Below are 20,167 nucleotides of genomic sequence, written 5' to 3' on the forward strand. Positions count from 1 at the left end.
AATGATTAATATCAGAACAGTCTGATCCAAAAGACTGAAGTCAGTAGAAGAAAACAGCTTATTTTAACGGACTACATATTTGGAAAATCCAACTTCACATTATACAACATTTGAATGCACGGATGGATGAATGACCACTTTAGTAAACTTTGATTCTTTCCCCCAAATTTTAGGTTTCTGCGAAATCAAATGATCAACCGTGACACAGACAAATATTTACTCAAACCTTTTCCAAGAGGGGCATTGTCAAGCAAGGGGTATCTTAACAAAGTATATTTTTATCTTGCGTGAATGCTCATAGGATAAATAAAGATGCTTTAAACTGATCTTAACAGACATTATGATACTAATAACAAAATACTGTAAAATGCTGTTCCTGCTGCTCCTTCCATTTGTGGCGGAAAACTTCTGTCTTTGACCACGATGGTTAAAGTAGGTAAAAGGTGTGTACACAAAGATTGCAAAGTGTGTCAACACTGTGATAACAGATTTGATCTGATCAAACTCAAATACCCTCTTTGACCACACAGGACAGAGAGATCTCAAAGCTAACCAGGGAACTCATATCAAAGTCTGACAGTTTTCAACTTTTGTCTCATCGTTGATTTAAAGGTGAATACCAGCACAGATTTGGCTGTCATGTCACAGTTTCAATAATACATATACATAATAATACACTAAAACAAGGCTGACGAACACTTGAAGAAGGTTGAAATCAGTTCCCAGTGTCAGCCATTTATGCCTGCTTGGTGATGGTGTACAACTCCAATACAAAAACATTTTTCAAGGTACTGCTGGAGTCCAGTTAATGCTAAAGAACAGGTCTAAACTATTATAATGAAGGCATCTGAATGGTGAATAATTATTTCCAAATTGATTCATTTGTTTTATAATATGGGATGTACATTTATGAGAAGAGTATACATTCTTCAAAAGAATAAATAACACCCACCCCTCTGCTACATTGCTTCAAAGATGTCTTTCAGCAAGATACTTAAACCCAAATCCCTGAGGGGCTGCAGTGCTTGGACAGCAGGACAACATAGGTTTTAAACCACTAGGCCATTAGGCCACTTCACATTTGAACAGTTTTCTTTATTCTTGACATGGTGTTATAAATGGATTTTGCCACAGTACATGCTAAAATAATGCAACAACAGATAATAAGAATGCCACAGCAAAATGTAAGAATTATTCATTAACTGAAGCAAAAAAAAAAAATATTATACCTAGCAGATCACCTTGGCTGTTCAGTACATTTCTTTCCTCAGGGCCAATGTATTTATCATGGATTCACAAATATGTTTGACTTTGTGCTTAACTGTGACTGCCTTAATGATGAATTATTTTAATTCATTTGATAACACCTCAGATTAAATCAAAGGCTAAATACATCCAGTACTGGCACCCAGCATAATCCATTGTAGTTAATAGCTTTCTTCATTTTATACTCCTTCTTTGTTACAACTGTCAAATATGCTTAACATTACATCCAAAAAGCAAATGCACATTCATTTTAATATGTTGCAACAAAAGCATTTCTTCTCTTTTGAGGTAACCCCCAACAGAAACCTTCATTTCCCCCTAAATGGCCATTTTTACACGTCTGGCTTTTGAACACAGCTATTTGTTAGCTTGTCGTTTGCTCCATCACAGCTGGGTTTTTTGCCTTGCTTTGGACATGGTACAGGACTTTTGTTGTTTTTAAATGTACTTTATACATAAAGTGACTTGACTTATTGAAGACCAGGAGTGACACACTCATTGTAAAACACAAAGGATGTCTGTTTGTCCTTTTAACACTATCAACACTACAAGCAGCACAGCCATAAAGGGTCTTCTAAGTTACCGTAGACTTTAAACTGAAATATTTTTACAATTTATTTCAAATCGGTAGTAACTTTGAATATTGCATGAGCCTCATGTGAGTCTCACATGAAACAACAAACAAACGACTTTGTCATCATACATCTGAGCTGTATGTTAACCTTAAAAGTGTTCATTTGTTTGCCCTTTTCATTTACTGTGAGCCAGAGACCTCTAGTGTTTAGTGGGAAATGTACCAATGCACATTTTTTTGTGAAAAGCTGAAAATAGTCCATGTTTTGTTTTAATTATTTGTGTCCAAAGTCAGTAGATTTAATATTCATCATGGAATGGGTACTCTGGATGGTCACTCCACCTGTTTTGAAACAAAAAAAAAATGACGAGGAGTCGTCATTTAGAAAACTGTTCTTGCATTGTGGGAGGAAAAAACCCCAGACTGGGCCAGAGCACAAACGGGCCCCCACTCTCGCACTTTATACTCTTGGATGTAACTCTAACTTAGACTTAGATGAAATGTTATCCTTTCAATGTAAATAATATTCTTTTAAATGAGATACAAATTCCAGTAAAGTTCAAATTAACTCAAGTTTAGTGATAATACATCAAATACATGTGGATCCGAGCTGGCCTCGGGAGCAGACTCCTTAAACTCCTCATTACATTGATTGATATATTACGTTTCGCTCCTCCTCTTATGGCTCAGACCAACCTCCACTTCCATCTCCACACATCTTGCCACCTCTGACATATGTAGCAAAAGTCGCTTTGGACAAAAGCGTCAGCTAAATGTAATGAAGCTTTGTAATGAACTAAATAAGACTGAAATGTGACTTCGGAAATAAGACATCTTCTTACAATTAGTGTATGTGCATAAGACAAGAGAGGTTTGTGTGCTGTGTACTGTATCACATGATGAGCTTCAGAGCCTTCAGAGTTGCAGTTTTCTTGCAAAGGCCCATTTTATTCATGTGTCTAGTGTTGTATTTTATCAAGCCTTAGTGCAGGTGCTTGCAACAATTTGTTAAAATCCTTAAAGACCCTATTCGGATAGGCAATTAATTCTAAATGATGGCCTTCGCCTGAGCCTCTGATACGGCCTGCTAGCAACACTGTTCAACTGGCCGTGTGTGTATGTTTTTCCAAAATGTGTAGTGTGTGTGTTCTTGTTAAGTCTGTGTGTTCTTACAAAAATGTGAAGGCTGCAGCCTGAGAGCAACAGGGTGAGGGAGAAAACTGCACCCTACCAAAGTTCAGTGTATCTGACCAATAAACACCTCAAATGTTATTCTAATAAGCATGTTAAACATTATCCTAATCAAGCTAGGCAGATAAAATATGCAGACATCAAGGATAAATAAAACATCTTCAACAGCATTACACAATAAAAAAAGACAAAATGCATTATAATAAAAACTACAAGCTACACATTTTTACAAAGATTAGGTACTGTATTAGGTTCATCTCACTGTTGATTACATATTTTCCTATAAATGATTATACTTACATCAGCAGCTCCACAAAACGAATATTTTTGTTCAGTGCTTCAATGGCTTTCATTTCTTCCTCAGTGAGTGAAAAATCAAATATCTGCAACAAAATATTAATTGTTTTTATTGAAATGATTGAAACCAATACTGGATAAGATTGGAATTTTGGCACGATAACTTATTGAAAATCCCATTCACTGTGTACACTAAATACATGCCATACATGATAAAAAAAGCATTTTGGTAAACCCACCTGGAAGTTGTGTTTGATCCTCTCAGCGCTGAAGCTCTTGGGGATCACTACAACTCCTCTCTGGACATTGAAGCGCAGAGCCACCTGGGCACTACTCTTGTTGTATTTCTTCCCTATGGATACAAGCAGCTTGTCCTCAAGCAGGGGAGGACTTTTCACATTCACCCTAAACCGGAGACGAAAATACAAATGATACCATGATAGAGACTTTTATCAAAGTTTTTATGTGTAGCATCCCAAAGTGTTGAGGATTTGATAAAAATGTTGAAGTGTCACATATAGGATGACATGTTGCACAAATTATAATGATATGGGTTAGGTTATTTCTATGACAAAATTCCTCATCATAAAGCCTAATGATTAACCCTTCCATAAATACAATACCAGGTGGAATAGAACATTACAAAATACCAGCTGTAAGCAACTTCTGTTTAAAAACATCACCTGCAGTAACAGTGCAAATCTCTTAAAACGTACATACCAAGATGCATCCCTGGAGGAGCCAAGAGGGCAGTAACCAACAATCACAATGTCATTCTGACGACAGTACTCCAGAAGTTTGGGTTGTGTAAAATATGGATGGCATTCAACCTACAGGTAAGGAAGAAGAAAATACACAATTGGCCCAAAGTGGTCTGACATTACATTTGCAGCCTGTGTTCTACTTGCCAGAAAGAAATTGTATGGCAATGGAAAGAAAGATGCCTTTTGAGGTAGTCTTAAAAGGAAAACAGATTTGCAACAGCTCCAAAGTATGAAAAGCTAAGCAATATCTTCTTAATAGCCTATGTAATACTACTATATGTTGTGATACATACACTACTATTTCTGATGTCTGTGGGGCTCTAAAGAGACAAGTTAGGTTCACCTGGTTGGATACGGGTTTGTGTTTGAGTCCGGGTTTATTCAACAGCAACTCCAGCTGTCTGCGGTTGAAATTGGAGACTCCCAGAGACTTAACCAGCCCTGCGTCTTTGCAAGCCTCTAAAGCCTGATGAGAAGAAAAGATTTACATTCTCTCAAAGACCAATCTTACCATTATCTCTAGAGACATTCTGAGATAGTGTTTATGACGCTGTTCTTGAAAGACATTTATGACACACAGTACATTCCTAGGACCACTAGAATTCATAGAAGAAAAGCAGATCCTTAAAGCTGGAGAAGGGTCAACCAATCTCATGTAGCATACCTGAATTCAATGAAATAACACTCGCTTATAAGACACTTCTAGTTAATTCTAATGCAATCCAATACTCATGAGAGAACAATATCTCATGAAAATGCCATATTCAGACATTATAGACAACAAGGATGAGAAGTCTTGTAAAGTTATCAAATAGCTGGGCCATCCATTGTGAACACAATGGAACTCACCTCCCATGTTGCACAGAGGTCTGTGTGGTGGTAGATGTATTTCCCATCTTGGTCTTTTGGATAGAACTCATTTCCAGGCTAAAATGTAAGAATAATTTAATAATTGTCATTAAAATTTGTTACTTAAATACACGCTTCCTGTGCCGCCCAATCTTAACAATACCCCTGGATTTTTTCCTGGAACCTAAAACCAAGCATTAGCCACATTTTATACATCTACCATGCCTAAATATAGCTATTTAATAAAATTGTCTAGAGCATATTTAGTCACAAAAACATACTGTGTGTTAGATTGTGTGATCATGAAGATGTTAGGTTTGTTATGCCATCCTTTTTAATACTTTTCATTTTGTTTCAAATAGTTTTTAATCAGCACATTTCTACTTACTTCACATCATCCTGTTTGACAGGGGAAATCTATACAAGCATTATCTAAACCGATCATTTCCACTGTTACAAGTAAGGGCAATGTTCGGACACTAGATGGCTGATTGATATGTAAACTGTTATCTATATGTGTACCTTGAAAGCCATAGGAAGCTCAATGATATAGAGGTCCACATAGTCTAGATTTAGGGCTTTTAGTGTCCTCTCCAAGGCCGGTCTCACCAACTTTGGTGGTTGGAAGGTATTCCAGAGCTGAGGGAGATAACATGGAACTGCTTACAAAAACATTAAAGTGAAGTTCACAAGGATACCATTAACAAGTTTTTCCTTTTGGAAAACAGTTTACAGTGTCCAAAGGTCCAATGCACAGGACTTAAGAGAAACAAAATGCATTCTTCAACTACTTGACATTACTTAATAACAAAACTAATTACCTTTCCACAGTAAAATATGTCCTCTCTTTTGACGGTTCCATCAGCAATCTTCTCTCTAATGGCTTGACCCACTTCGTGCTCATTGAAATACACCAATGCCCCATCAAAGTGCCGGTAACCCACATCTATGGCCAGCTTGACACACTCAAGTGCTGTGCCTCTGGGTGTCTATTGGGAATCCGCAGAAAATGTAAATATTATTTGACCTGGTTTTGATCGAGTTACGCTGCACTTTGTATGCATTCTTTACATTTTAAAACACTTGTTAATGTTTATCCAATCACTGCAAGCAATAAACCCTGGTACATGTACATTAGGGAGAGTCCTCCTGGTAATGCAATCATTGACAAGCCTAACTTCTCACCGTTCGAGGGTCCCCATAGGTGCCCAATCCCAGTAGTGGAATATGGTTCCCATCACTGAGAGGGATACTGTGGTACTCTGCAGTCAGATTCATGTGTGTAAAAATTAAGCTCAGCGTAATTTCAATGCGGAACTCATTCACAACTCTGCCCCTTCTCTCTCTCTCTCTTACACTGTCTTTCTTCCTCCCTTAACACCTGACTATAGGCATTCTCACCTAGTTTTCCTATCAGGTTTACCTTGATCAGCTCAGCCAATCATGAATGTATCACATGCAAAAAAAATCATTGTTGTTCACTCAGTCAAGTCTCCTTTAGATTAACTGAACAGCTTTCTAGCCAACCTAATAAGTAATTTATTGAATGACCATGAACCTTGATCCCATTTCAGTTCCATGCACTAATGTTAGCTTATCTTCTTCATGTGATCATTTGCTGACATAGTGAAACTCAAACCATAACATGACAGTGATGATGGACTAAGTGAATATAACCGCTGAAAATTGTGGCACTTTGTGCTGTTTGACAGTTTTTAAATTGTGTTTTCCTCACATGAGAGATAATAATGTATAATCTAGCTTTTCAACATGCTTTGTTAAATAACAACTAACTAGGCATGCTGTTATCGTTATTGTTGTTTCTATAGCAGTTCAAATATAATTGAAAACAGTACCAAAATAATTTGACCAGGCTATTCATATTTTATAAACAAAATATTGATCAATTGATTTGAACAATCTCACATAAATCAGACATACAGCCTGATATAAATCATTAATTTTAAATAAAATAATTAATTTAGTAATTAATGATATGTTATGGGAAAGTTACACATCCCAATGACACAGTTTTTAGGTCAGACTATAAGTGCCAAATGTAAAACAGTGAACAGTAAAGTCGCCAGAAGTGTACCTAATTAATTAACTAGAGTAATATTATTTCTTTAAAAACTCGACTGGTAAGTAAAGCCCTAACTTTCAGAGTAACCAACATAAGACAAACATCAGCGTTTGACCTGTGGAGTTTGTCCTCAATCACTCAGCTTTGCCCTCTTATCAGAACGCGCGCTGTTTGACCCCACCCCTCTCTTGCTGCAACGAGCGCGTGCGGTGCAATTTGAGCAACATCTGCAGCACGCGACCGTGCGACACCCTCACGCGGGGGCATTGTGTTTAATCTTTTGTGCTACAGGTTTGTGCTCCAATATATGTATTGTCGTTTTACAAGAAGGTGACATGTGAACAGATTGATTAATATAGCCTATCAACAGCGCTGCGTTTAAAAGAGGATGAAGTGGCTGAGAGTGAAGATGTGGTGGTGTGAGAAGATGCTCTTTTCGCGAAAGGAGACAAATGACTATTGAGCCTGGTCCGCTCACCCGTGTGGGTACATTTTATATACAGAGAGAAATCTAGCATAAAGTGCAGCAAATGGATGGACGCACAGAAAAACAGGAGACGGGGGATGCTGCTGTCATCATCGTTGAGAACGAAGCTGAGAGCATGCCAGTGCAAGAGGAAAGGTCCGCTGCAAACGGCCAAAATTACCTGGACACTTGCCCCGTTTGCCATCTAAACTTTAACAGTCGAGAGCCTAAACTTCTGCCGTGTCTACACTCTTTTTGCAAGAAATGTTTGCCGTCACCTTCCAGGAATTTGGCCGTGAGAGAGCCGCCAAACTCCCAGGTTGACAGCGCGACCAAACCACGTGAGTCACTTTGTTTACAAACAATGACCAGAGAGCATTTAAGGGTGTCACCTTCCCTGCATGCAAGAAAGTAACAATTCAATGTGGCTGTATAAGGCTGGTGTGTTTAAGGGCGTGTGTTTCACACACATGGGCTCCTTTTTGACTATACATAGCCTATCAGGTGTGTGTTAGTTCTTTTTTTATTAAAAGCACATACAAATCCTGTCTTGTCTGATTTTGACCAACATAATGTGATTCTGGTTTCTTCCAGTGAATGTGATCCGCTGTCCGGTGTGCAGACAGGAGTGTATGGAGGTAGATGTGATGGAAAACGTCTTTGTGAAGGACTCAGTTGAGGCTCCCAGCAGCACAGTGGAGAGGACAGTCCAGGTTAGTGACAACATGCATATCCTATGGGCCTTGATGAAATTCCTACATGATAAGTAAGGTGTTATGCACCGAGGGGTTCTACTGGGAGAATTGAGGTGTTCATACTAGCGATTGGATACTTGTCTGATTTGTCCACTCTGACATAATGTTCGCATATTAGATCTAATTTAATTTGCTTGAAGACCCAGCAGCTCTCCAACAGTTTCACCTCTTGTTACCTGCATGTCTAAGATGTATCAGCTTCTGATGCTTGTCTCATCTACCTGTAGCTCTGTATGACATGTGATGACAACACTGAAGCTGCTGGGTTTTGTGTGGACTGTGTTGAGTACCTCTGTTCCACCTGTGTGGAGGCCCACCAAAGAGTCAAATTCACCAAAGACCACACCATCAGACAGAAGACAGAAGTGTCACACGGTATTCTAACCAGTGTCTTTATCTCAATTTATTTCTTCTGTGAAATATGTGTGGTGTTTCCGTGACAAAGGAAAGAGTTTTTACGGGATCAGAGTTTTATTCAATATAAAAATGAAAAAATGAAATCAGCTCTAATTTTGGCACTTTACATCGACAATATGTTATGTTCCTAGACTACTACCACTAATGCCTTTATGCTCATCTGCCAAGGATGGTATTTGCAAACATTGCCACCCAAGAGTATGTTTAATGACCCACATAATACATTTATTCATATAAATCTCCCATCTTACTCAGTTTTAAAGTGGTTTTGTGGTACTGTCTTCAAATTAAATAATGCAAGACATTTGGAATTGCTCATTAAGGGGAGCATAATTCAAAATGAAATAAAACATTTTGATGAGGCTTATTATCAAGAGCTTCAAACGCTATACCTGAAATTACTTGCCAATTGGCATGAACCCGATAAAGAAAGATTTAGTCATTTCAGACATTGACTCCTAACTGTCTATAAAAAGTGATAATTCTCTCTAACAATATATAACCATATATCCTGGAAACTATGGTATATCCTATGCAGTCATTATTTACAAGGTTATATTCAAGTCTTCTTCGTTACACCCAGTCAGACCACAAACCTTAAACATTAGCTTGAAATCTGGTGTCTAGCGCACAGGCAACAGAAGGAACAAATGTTGTCATGTCCCCAGAATAAAGGGCCAAATGATGAACCTGCATTGTTTTCCAGAGGTCCATGGTGTGTCGACTCAGAGGCCGATGTTCTGTGACATCCACAAACAAGAGCCACTGAAGCTGTTCTGTGAGACCTGCGACCTGCTAACATGTCGTGACTGCCAACTAGTCAAGCACAAGGACCACAAGTACATTCAAAATTTACAATATAATATAATTATATCATATAAAGGTTCATACACCTGGTTATACATATCAGTTTTGTTTGACATTACACTTGACAATGCTGTGCAGCTAAATATGATTAACATACATTTAATTTAATCTGACATTTGATTTTGCATAAACAAAATTGTATTGACATAAATTTTGACACAAAAAAATCCATATGGTTATCTTGATATTCTGCCATAAAAGTTATTGTACACTCTGCTGAAGTGCCACTGAACCCCTATTAATTTACACCCTGATGAGTGGAGAAAGGGATTTGATTACAATAGTAACTTTTATATTTTATTCACTGACTTAATGTTCTTCTTGGATTAGTTACCAGTTCCTGGAAGATGCTTATAGAAACCACAAAGAGCACATGCAGAGCATGACCCATCAGCTACAGGAAAAAAAGGAAACTGATTGAAGAAGTGTCAAACTCCATAAACAATGGGTATGTATTTCCATACACCGCAATATTACATACTGTATGTCAAGTACGCAAGTTGTAAACAAAAGCTGCTTATAAAAAAGCTATTTTTGTTTTCCATATGACCTCTGAATGTCATGAACAAGAACAATTAGTTAATTGTTTAAGGATACAACCTCAAGTAATACTGAGATGTCTCCAAAATGTGTTGATATATGTGCTGTTTGATTTTGCATATAATTTGTCAAATCTGAATGATTCATTATTGTGATGGATATTTTTCAGACTTCTTCAGGTTGATCAGAACCGCATGTCTGTTCATAATGAAATAAAGAAATCCATCTGCAGTTTGATTCTTGAGATAAACAAGAAGGGCAAGATGCTAGTTAATCAACTTGAGGTATGACAAAAGCTTTTCAACAAATTACACATGTAACAAAACAATGTTATTTGTTAGTTTCACCACATGCTGTAGACCTGTAGCTTGGTGCTGTTTCCAGACAAGTGTTACTTCCATGCAAGCTCAGTTGACTGTACCCTGAGGCCCAGAGCGCATACCCTGAAGTTGTTTGAACACTGCAGATCTTCACTTATTCATGTTTTCCAGGCTGTAACAAAGGATCACGAGAGTGTCTTGCGAAAACAACAGGAGGACATTGGCTATCTAGCCAGACACCTGGATCATGTCATCAACTTCACCAAATGGGCCACAGCCAAGAATGGGGGAACGGCCCTCTTGTACTGTAAACGTTTGGTAAGGCTGACCATTTATCCACTCAACAGTGTCTCATCACAGTCCTGTTTTCCCAATATGAAACTCTTGACAGCGCAGGGCTTATAGCCGGTTAGGAGCCTGGTCTATCGTGGACGTAATAAAGTAGGGACATATGCCTTTGTAACACACAAGTGTCCTCCTCTAAAATTATTAATAACATCCCTTCTGTTGCAGATTCTGTTTCAGATTGGAAACCTCCTGCAGGCAAAATGTAGTACCTCGTTTATACCACAAAGCACTGCACGCTTCCAGTGTCGATCCTCTTATTGGGCCTCAAATGTTGATCTTGGTAAGACATGTCTATGTAATTGGAACTAATCATGAACCTTGAGAATAGTTTTCTTTTTTTATTTGTCATTGTTCTGTTTTACAACTCAGTGAATAAATAGTTATACCCTTTAAACAACATTAAAATGGAATGGAAGTGAACATAGCGCCGGCTATGTGCCTAGACATTGCATTAGAAGAGGTTCTTCATCACAAACAAGTCTCTTTTGTGTCTCACTCTTTTCCCCAAATCTCTTTTTATTGTTGCTTGCATACAGGGGTAAGGGCTTGTCATCTCATCCATGCAGTGGGTAGTGGATGATTGATTCTGAGATGGAATAAATATGAAGTATTTCCATATCTTGCTGACACTTTTCTTCATGCAAATCACACCATTTCTCAGAGATTTGCTGGTTCTCCCTTGTCATTGGGATGAAGGATGCTGAATTGGGAAGAAAGCTCACAAGGACCCAGAAAGTCCACAGCTTAAAAAGGGTCCAAAATGCTGAGCAGTTGCAACTCATTCAAGCCTGACAGTCGTGATGACATATGAAATTAATCAGTCATCAATGAGTCAGCAAACACTAAAATAATCTGTAAATATTTTGATTACCAATTAACTGTTTAAGCAAAATATATTTTGGTGAGGTTTCATCAAGCAGAAATCCCAATATACTTTTTGTTTTGGAATGCCAAAAAACAAGCCATTCTGCAGACATCACACTGGGCTATGGGAACTTGTGATTTATTTTCCAAACGCTATATATTAAACATTTTGAACAGATTTATTGAAAGAACAATCAATAACTTAACTGATAATATTATTATTAGTTGCATCCCTACTTGAAATCCCACCCCCAATAACCCCCAAAGTTCCCCAAACTGTCCCCATATCTCACCCAATCCTTCTCCTTCTCACCGTTCTCTGCAGACAGTATTGTGTATTTTTTATATCCTTACTTGTTATGCTCATCCTGTCCCTGTGTGTATGTTCCCTCAGGCTCTTTAGTGGTGGAGAGTCTACCAGGCCACCAGCTGGGTAGTTTTCAGGGTATCCCTCGTCAGCTCTCCCACCTTGGGCAGGGCCCCTCAGGCTCACCCCACAGCTTTGCCCTGGGAGCACCCCATAGTACTCTGGCTCAGCTCCAGATGCAAGTGGACAAGCTAAACCCACAGGCCCACTGGCAGGCCCAGCCACCCCCTCCACCCTGGACATGGTATCAGAGTGTCAGACTACAGCGAACCGTCCCAGGGCCCCTGCAAGGAGGGTCTCCATCCCACAGTATGCCTCCCCAACCAGGCCGCAGGTTTATGGTGCCTCCTCCGAACCACGTCAGTCCAACTAACAGCTTACCGAGTCCTGGGTTTATGCCCCAGGTTAGTGTGCATTTCTTTGTGTGAGTGTGCATGTGTGCTTGTGTCTGTTTGACTGACAAGCCCTCTTAACAAGCACCGACAGCAGATGGCATTGTCCTAAATAGAGTTGACAGCTTTCACATCCTGGGAAATTTATGTCTTTCCTTGTCATGATGGATTTTTGTCTTGGATGAGCTTATGACTCAAAATGATCAAATAAAGCCCCTAAATCTAAAGTGCAACAGCAGCCAACATGTGATGGAGGACAGACCCAAGATTCCATAAGAAAGGGTTGATAATATCTCGTCATCCAAGTTGTTTAGTCTAGTTCACAGGGTGTTTTGGTTCCAGCTCTTAAGTATAGGCTGTCTTTATACTTGGTACAATCAACTTGAGATTTAGAGATAACTGTAAAGCATGTCTGCTTTTATTTATTGAGTTATTTTATTGTAATTGTAGTTTTGCTGCTTAATTTGAAAAAAACAACAACCTAATAATTACCTCATAGCATTGCACAAAATGAAATTTTGATGAATAGAAGGTGACATGCCTGACAAGTTTCAGATCTTGGTTGATTTTCATATGGCTGTAAACATTTTTCAAAGCTTTCTAAAAGGTGTGCAAAAACGGTGACTGCCGCATTCTATAAAAAGTGGTTAGTACTAAAACCACTAAAAACTTGGTTTCAAAGTAAATCAAAGTTTATTAGTATTAACTAGATTTTATGTTAGGACCCGTCACTCATAGTAACAAGCTGACTGAGAAAATAGGTTTTTCGATGGAAGCACAGTGGAAACTGCTTACAGTATGTATGCAGAAAGCATGGGACAGAACCATTTCTATACAGATGTTCTTTAAATAATTAGATTATAGTTATCAAGTAGTCCGCTTAAAGGTTTGATTTTGGGTCTTTTCATACATGACAACATATGGAAAAAGTATTTTATGAATACGGTTGTTTTCAAACTCTGCTACTAGTTTGGCGTTGATGCCTACATTTTAGATTCAGGCCTGTTAAAAATTTAGAAAAGCAATGAAACCACCGCCAAGCTGTCTATTTGCACTACTGACTTGTAAATAGCACAATACTTTTTTAGGCTATAGCCTAATAATAATTTGAACTACACTGAACAAAATTATAAATGCAACACTTTAGTTTTTGCCCCACAACTCAAAGATCTAAGACTTTATCAATGTACACAAAAGGCCTATTTCTCTCAAATATTGTTCACAAATCTGTCAAAATCTGTGTTAGTGAGCACTTCTCCTTTGCCGAGATAATCCATCCACCTCATCTTTGAGTTCAGCTCATGATGAATGGGGGCAAAAACAAAAGTGTTACGTTTATAATTTTTTTCAGTGTACATTGAGCTATATTTTATGTACAGTGCTGTACTGTATTACTGCATAGTGTATTTGAATTAAACTGTACAGCGCTGTATATCCATCCATCCATCCATCGTCAACCACTTATCCCAGCTGACTTTGGGCGAAAGGCGGGGTACACCCTTCCATCGCAGGGCCGCACACAGTGCTGTATATGTATTTTGAAATAGTCAGTAAAATTCAGTAAATAGAGAAGCAGTCTCTTTAATTACTTTACATTCATGTAATAAAAATACAAATGTGAATTAGATGGCAATCTGCATGAGAAATAAAAAAATCAGTTATAATAATCACTAGCTTAAAGTGATCAATTTGATGTGACGTGATCGCTACAATAGGTTTCCGCTGTATATATGATTTAAAGTGATGTGTCATTGTAGTGCAGTGGTATGCGTTAAAACATGTATCTGAACTAAATTAAATTAGACACATGCATTTAAATATTTAATTGATATTCTATATCTTTGTTGGAGGAGAAGGATTATCTGAATGTTTTGTTTATGGTTTAATTCTCTCTGTTCTAGTTGTTGCCAGGGGGCATAGACCCACACAGCCGGTGACAGGGGAACAAAAGTGCACCCTTTCATCTCCACCTCCATCATCACATGCTTATAAATGCTGACAGGAATGTAGCATGAACATGATTGAGGCATTTCTATATGTCTTTGTGTTTCTCCCTCTTTCATTTCTAGCCTCTGAGGGATATGGGTAGCAACTCCAGCTACCAACCCAAACCTATAGACGTATTTTCCTCTTCCCCTTTCTACACCCATATAACACCACTGCCGATCAATCGTGACGTTGGTTTGCCAAATCACGACAGATGGCAAGTGACTCCATCCATTAATGTAAACTATATTGGTATGCATTGTATTTATATGGTAGTAAATGGCATGCAATGTTTGTTTAGGTTGAGCCCACATATCTGAATAGAAGGAAAGATTCAGTTGGTCCATACATGTTGGAACCAAACAATCCCCAGAGCCTGCCACCTTCTTTGCTACACAGAAATGGTATGTCTCTGCCATCAGTGCCATTTGTGCATTAACAGACTGTATGTATTGCTGTACTCTTAATAAAGTAAGACACAGACCTTTATTTCTCTCAAGTGCAAGGACAACATAATTCACCAGGGTACACTGATTCCCAGGAGGAGAAACCAGGGTAAGAAGACAGCTGCATACACACACACACACACACACACACACACACACACACACACACACACAGCACAGAATGTATCTCTCTTTCTCTGATTTTTGTGTAGCTTTAAACAGTACAACCTTGCTATGGCCCCAGTCCCTTTGTGTTATTGGTCTCTCTAGTGAATTTTGTTTTATTCTAATTGGTTCATGCTTTGCCCCAAAGTATTGTTTCCTGGAGACCTCCAGAACCACAACAGGCTAGTGGAGCAGTGGGATCAGCTGTCAAGAAAAGACGAAGGTTGTCTCCAGGGCCCATCATAGTCATCAAAGATGAGCCAGATGATGACAGGAGCTACGTAAGGAGACAATAAATGATTATTACAGTCTAATTAGTATTCCATATATACCAATCTGATTTGAATTTTTATTCATATTCTTGTTACTGTAGAAAAGCTGCATTTTTAAATGCAATGGACAGATATTAGAGTACATTAGGAAATTTGCAGTTTATTACAACTTGGGTCCTGTGGTTTTGGCCATGATTTCTATCCTGTACTCACCACAGTAATTGGTGCGACAGAGACTATTGCTACAATCTCTTTGTGGATTTCAGGTGCAAACAAACCAAAAAGCCAGCCTCCCTGATAGCACAGGTGACCAACCCCAAATCAGTACCCAAGGTGAGGGGATGAAAGTCCCAACTCCTCTTCAAAACATGGATGACAAACCCCAATGCCCTTCACAGCCTCTAAGCAACCCACGGGACCAGAGCAAGACTAATCACATCTGTTCACTCGGAGGAGAACAGCAGCCTATAGACCAGCACCAATCTCTTCTGGAAGACTCTAACAAAGCCTTCTGTGTGGTGTGTCAGACTGGGGGAGAGCTGCTGTGCTGCGATAAGTGTCCCAAGGTGTTTCACCTTTCGTGCCATGTTCCAACTCTACTGAAACCTCCCAGGCAAGCTCTGTCAGGGGAAATTTATTAATCGCTGATCTCAGATGGAAACCCCATAACTTATGTTGTTGTTTTTTTAATGTTTATGTTTATTAGTGTTGTAGTACTCAAGCAATACCACTTTTTGATGGTCTTGGTTTCATCTCGGACTCGACCACCTAGGACTCTGACAGAGGACTTGGAATTTTATTTTAAGACCGGTCAAGACCTAACTTTAAAATTTCAATAAATTGCTTTTGCATTGTCTGATTGATTTGTTAACATTCTAACTTTGATTGGATGTAAAACGTGTTGCTTCAAATGCAACCAATAACCCTAATTAAAAATGTTTCGTTACTGGTAACGACGGTCACCCTCCCCGTGATGGTAAGCATGGAAAGAGTGTTGATAAAGATGCTTACGTTGATTTCAGCTCTTAGTGTTTGTATGTGGGTGTCAATTTAAGAAGTACCTATTATCTCGTTTCCACATTTTAATGTGTGTCATGTAATGTGGGGAACTGGTCTTGGTCTTGGCTCGGTCTCGCTCTCCCTTGGTCATCGTCTCAACTTGGTCTTAGCCCCTAAAAGGCTTGGTCTTGTCTCCGTCTTGATAAACTGTAGTCTTGACTACAACACTAATGTTTATACTAGAATAAAGGGATTATTGTCAACTGTGGAATGAAAAAAAGAGTCCTTCAACTTTTAAGAATGAAGCTGATTTGGACAATTTTTTTACACATTTTGGAGGTGTGACAGCCATATTATGCTTTGTTAAAGTACATGCAGTATGTTGCTGATCACTGATTTTTTTTATGATTCTCTGGACCATCTTTTTTCAGTGGGGAATGGTTTTGCTCTTTCTGCCGTGACCTGCTGGTGCCTGAGATGGAGTATGAAAGCAAACCCGAAGCCAGAAAAGTAAAGAAGGAGCCAGATGAAGGAGGATTTTCCCCTGTGGACAAACGAGTCAGTACTCTTTTAAAATTAAAACAGTAATTTGGTTACAATAAAGCTTATTGAATTAGAGTAATTACAATAAGACATTGTTTTATTGGCACAAAGTTAAGTTAGACAGTTCCAGTTATGCTTTTCTGATTAGCTGTAAACAATGCCAGCCATTAATTAAATTCAGTTCAGTTTCAGTTAAACTCCATTATTTATCCCAAGAAGGGCAATTAAAAGTATGCATAGCAGAGTACCGACACATGTCATTATGATGGCAAAAGCATTGTTGCAGATAAAATGATGGTTCACCTCATCTCACCTCTGCACATTTGAGTTTGTAGTTTGTAGTTTCATCCATGGCAAACACAGTAATATTTTTTCCAAAATCATGACTAAATGCTGAAATTCTCTCTCCATCCTCTATCTTTATGTGCAAGCTTTTGGAGTTTGTTTGTAGGTACATACAACAGTTTGCACATTACAGTGCCCTCCTAGCACACTCATTGGCTAGCCTGAATTTTACCACCAGACTCAAGACACCCAGTTCTCTCCAGAGTACACAAACCAGTTTGAAATGATATGCATCAGCCACTATTTTGTTGTAGAAGAACAACTTTTAATGATAGTAGTATTGAAGAAAACTGCAGATTTACTGAATTTTGTTTATGTCAATATAATGTTGCATTAAGCTAAGTATCTGAAAAGCAATACGTTACTTGATGCACTGTTTTTCAGTGATTTAACAACAGCTAAGAATCAGTGTTAGGGCTGACAAAAAATTGATAAGCATCAGCTAAGTTCTGAGAGGCAAACCTCACCAATATGGTACTTCAAATCATTAACTAAGCCAATGCAATAGACTATATTTGGTTTCCCTCTTTATTAATTGACATGTATTAAGCCAGATTCTTTTTCTATCACTGCAGAAGTGTGAGAGGCTGTTGCTACACTTGTTTTGCAGTGACCTGAGTTCCAACTTTCAAGAGCCTGTGTCCCCTACGGTGAGTCTGGAAGCATGGCTGATTACAGATGAAAAGTTCTCAGGATTAATGTCACATGGAGTTACTGTAACTGTAATTTTAATGACATGTAACATGCAGTATTTACCAGTAAGGACAGAGAAATTATCAATCAGCAGCAGAGCAACTTTAATCAGGTACTGCAAATATACAAATATTTGTCTGGCTGACACAGAGCTTGTAGTATGTGATTAATGTTTACAATCATAGACTATAAACTGTACATTACAGTACATACAACACTTTGTGTGCAGAACTTAACTGCAGTGACTATTTTTGGTTTTAAATTCCTCTGTTAATTATAAACCTTTACATAACAAAGTAGGTAAAAATCCATTACCTCTTGTACACAATGCTGACATGTTATACTATATAAATATGAATTATTAATCATGCTTTTACTTCAACATCTTCCCATGGAGTTTTATTGTTTTATTGTTTTTGTCTCTCCCTTTCTAAATACTGTAGGTACATGCTAATAGCAGGCTGACTATAAATGGACTGATGTATCTTTCCCCTGTGAAAAAACGACTAGAGGCTAAGCAGAGTCTGTGCTATCAAAGCCCTGCAGAGTTTATATCAGATATCAGGCTCATCTTTCAGAATTTTGCAGTCCTCAGTGAGGTAATTTAGGAAGAACTGTTTGCAAAAAAAACCTTTTTCAATATTATCCAGTTCTTGACACTTATCCCTGCCTCTACTTGCTCGTCAGGCTGACACAGAGGTCACCATGGCAGGCAGGAAGCTTAAGGAGCAGTTTGAAGAGCACTTGAGGATCGTCTTCCCTGACCAGACCTTCCCACAAATCAAACTGGAGATGATGCATACTTCCCCTCTTGACTCTCAACTCTCATCTCTTGAGCATATATCCCAGCCTGCAAAGCGCCAGCACACGTGTTCAGACTCCCAGGATAGACCAAGCTGGCCTAGTGGAGAGGAGGGAGCAGTATGAAAGCACAAATGTTTTAAATTCTTAGATATTTGACAACACTGCCAGCACCAGCTAATATGTGGTGTGTTAAACTATAATTTAAACATTTATGAAGCACAATTACCTTCAGGACACCAAAAATGTTTGATATGTTTAATGATTCAGAAAGAAGAAATGGCTTCAATCTCTGACTAAAACTTCCAGTTTAAGTTAAGCAGTCTTTTTCAATTCAAGTCAACAATTTGCTGAAGTGATTAATCTTCCCTCAGTAGATATATAGGTTCATCAACACTGAGCTAAAGTCAGGTCTGGTGTGTTTTTCCTGTATAAATATAGCAGTGATCAGAGGAAGGATGATAATCCTGAGCTTTGATGTTTGTGGTCTATCTTATGTGGAATAAGATGTGTTGTGAGGCCCCTCAAGGGCAGTAAAATTAAAACATCAAAGGATTCAAAGCTGTTTCATGAAGCCACAGTTTAAGATGTTCCATTGTTACACAATGTTCACAATATTTCAGCTTGGTCTAATTTGTCAGGCTTTTTAACGTAGTGCAGAACTACAGATTTAATGTTGTAAAGATAAATGTAATGTGTAATTATGTTTATTTATTTATTTATGTTTATTTATTTATTTATTTCAGATTTCATTGTGAAGCGCTAGCACAGTGCAAATGTTATGTGAGACAATTTCTTCTAAGAAAACTTTAACTCAGCAACAATTCTTGGCACTCACCATTGTGATCTATTTCTCCTAAGTCAAAATCTGTAGCATAAAGCTGCTTGCATGACAGTCAACTTGCAGGTGTTTATAGGGTATAATCAATATATATAGTATTAGTACCCTCATTACAACATATACTTTACAGTTAAGCAAAGCCACTTTCTCCTTTAACAAGTTTCTACAATTGTGTTACAGCGAACAAGTCCTTTGAGCACCACCGGGCAGCCCTCTGACTGCCTGACTGTGTTAGTGGCCCTCTGCTGATTGACACAGACCTGGCAAGACAAGCTTTGTTGAGCTTCAAAGGAACTGTACTGCACCCCAAACAACAAGATTAACACTGTTTGATTGCGACCTAGGCCACTCCAATTTCCTCCACCTGTGAGCAAGGAAGTCAGCTCACACTGCTGTTTCTTGTTTTTGCCCAAATGTAGATTGGAGGTGGAGAGGAGGGCTAACAGGCATGAGAAGTTGCCATCAGATGTTGACCAAGCTCTAGCCAGGCTTGGAGCCTGACACTGGTCTGGCTCTCATTTTGGGCATTCTTGATTCATTATGGCCTTTAAAGGACTATAATCTCTTCTACACTACACTAAGGCAAAGATAAGATTAAGACAGGTCTGCAGGAAAGGGGTGCCCTTTGTTGGTGTAAATGCTGTTACATTACAAAGGTCTAGCATCAGAGGTCCTACTGCACAGATTAAATATGTGTCCAGGATCAGGTGTCCTTT

The 20,167-nt window shown here is 38.5% G+C and overlaps 2 protein-coding genes across 2 annotated transcripts; one reads left to right on the forward strand and one right to left on the reverse strand.

Annotated features, from left to right (window-relative positions):
- Positions 1-874: 874 nt before the first annotated feature.
- On the reverse strand, positions 875-6,446 carry LOC119894433 (aldo-keto reductase family 1 member D1-like). The gene is made up of 9 exons (XM_038707181.1): positions 6,127-6,446; positions 5,763-5,930; positions 5,464-5,580; positions 4,942-5,019; positions 4,436-4,558; positions 4,049-4,158; positions 3,568-3,733; positions 3,332-3,414; positions 875-2,182 (listed from the first exon to the last, which is right to left on the reverse strand). Exons 1-9 carry the CDS (start codon positions 6,217-6,219, stop codon positions 2,140-2,142), a joined length of 981 nt encoding a protein of 326 aa, XP_038563109.1. The 5' UTR covers positions 6,220-6,446; the 3' UTR covers positions 875-2,139.
- Positions 6,447-6,941: 495 nt separating this feature from the next.
- On the forward strand, positions 6,942-20,157 carry LOC119894434 (transcription intermediary factor 1-alpha-like). Its single transcript, XM_038707182.1, is given in 19 exon segments — positions 6,942-7,831; positions 8,085-8,203; positions 8,473-8,620; positions 9,369-9,501; positions 9,860-9,938; positions 9,940-9,977; positions 10,239-10,353; positions 10,561-10,707; positions 10,903-11,017; positions 11,996-12,372; positions 14,430-14,567; positions 14,648-14,750; positions 14,847-14,901; positions 15,106-15,238; positions 15,496-15,842; positions 16,660-16,786; positions 17,692-17,766; positions 18,253-18,408; positions 18,497-20,157. Coding segments are annotated over 19 exon segments (2,922 nt in total). The 5' UTR covers positions 6,942-7,554; the 3' UTR covers positions 18,737-20,157.
- Positions 20,158-20,167: the final 10 nt, after the last annotated feature.

This window comes from Micropterus salmoides, unplaced genomic scaffold (assembly GCF_014851395.1).
Source record: "Micropterus salmoides isolate LMB-PRFRI ecotype aquatic unplaced genomic scaffold, ASM1485139v1 Ms_hic_scaffold_8, whole genome shotgun sequence".
NCBI lineage: Eukaryota > Metazoa > Chordata > Actinopteri > Centrarchiformes > Centrarchidae > Micropterus > Micropterus salmoides.

Coding starts and splice junctions, on each gene's coding strand:
- LOC119894433 (XM_038707181.1), bottom strand. CDS start 6,219: ATGAATCTGACTGCAGAGTACCACAGTATCCCTCTCAGTGATGGGAAC. Junction 5,020..5,463: donor AGCTTCCTATGGCTTTCAAG/GTACACATATAG, acceptor CTTACATTTTAG/CCTGGAAATGAGTTCTATCC. Junction 2,183..3,331: donor CGTTTTGTGGAGCTGCTGAT/GTAAGTATAATC, acceptor GTTTCAAAACAG/GTGGAGTGACCATCCAGAGT.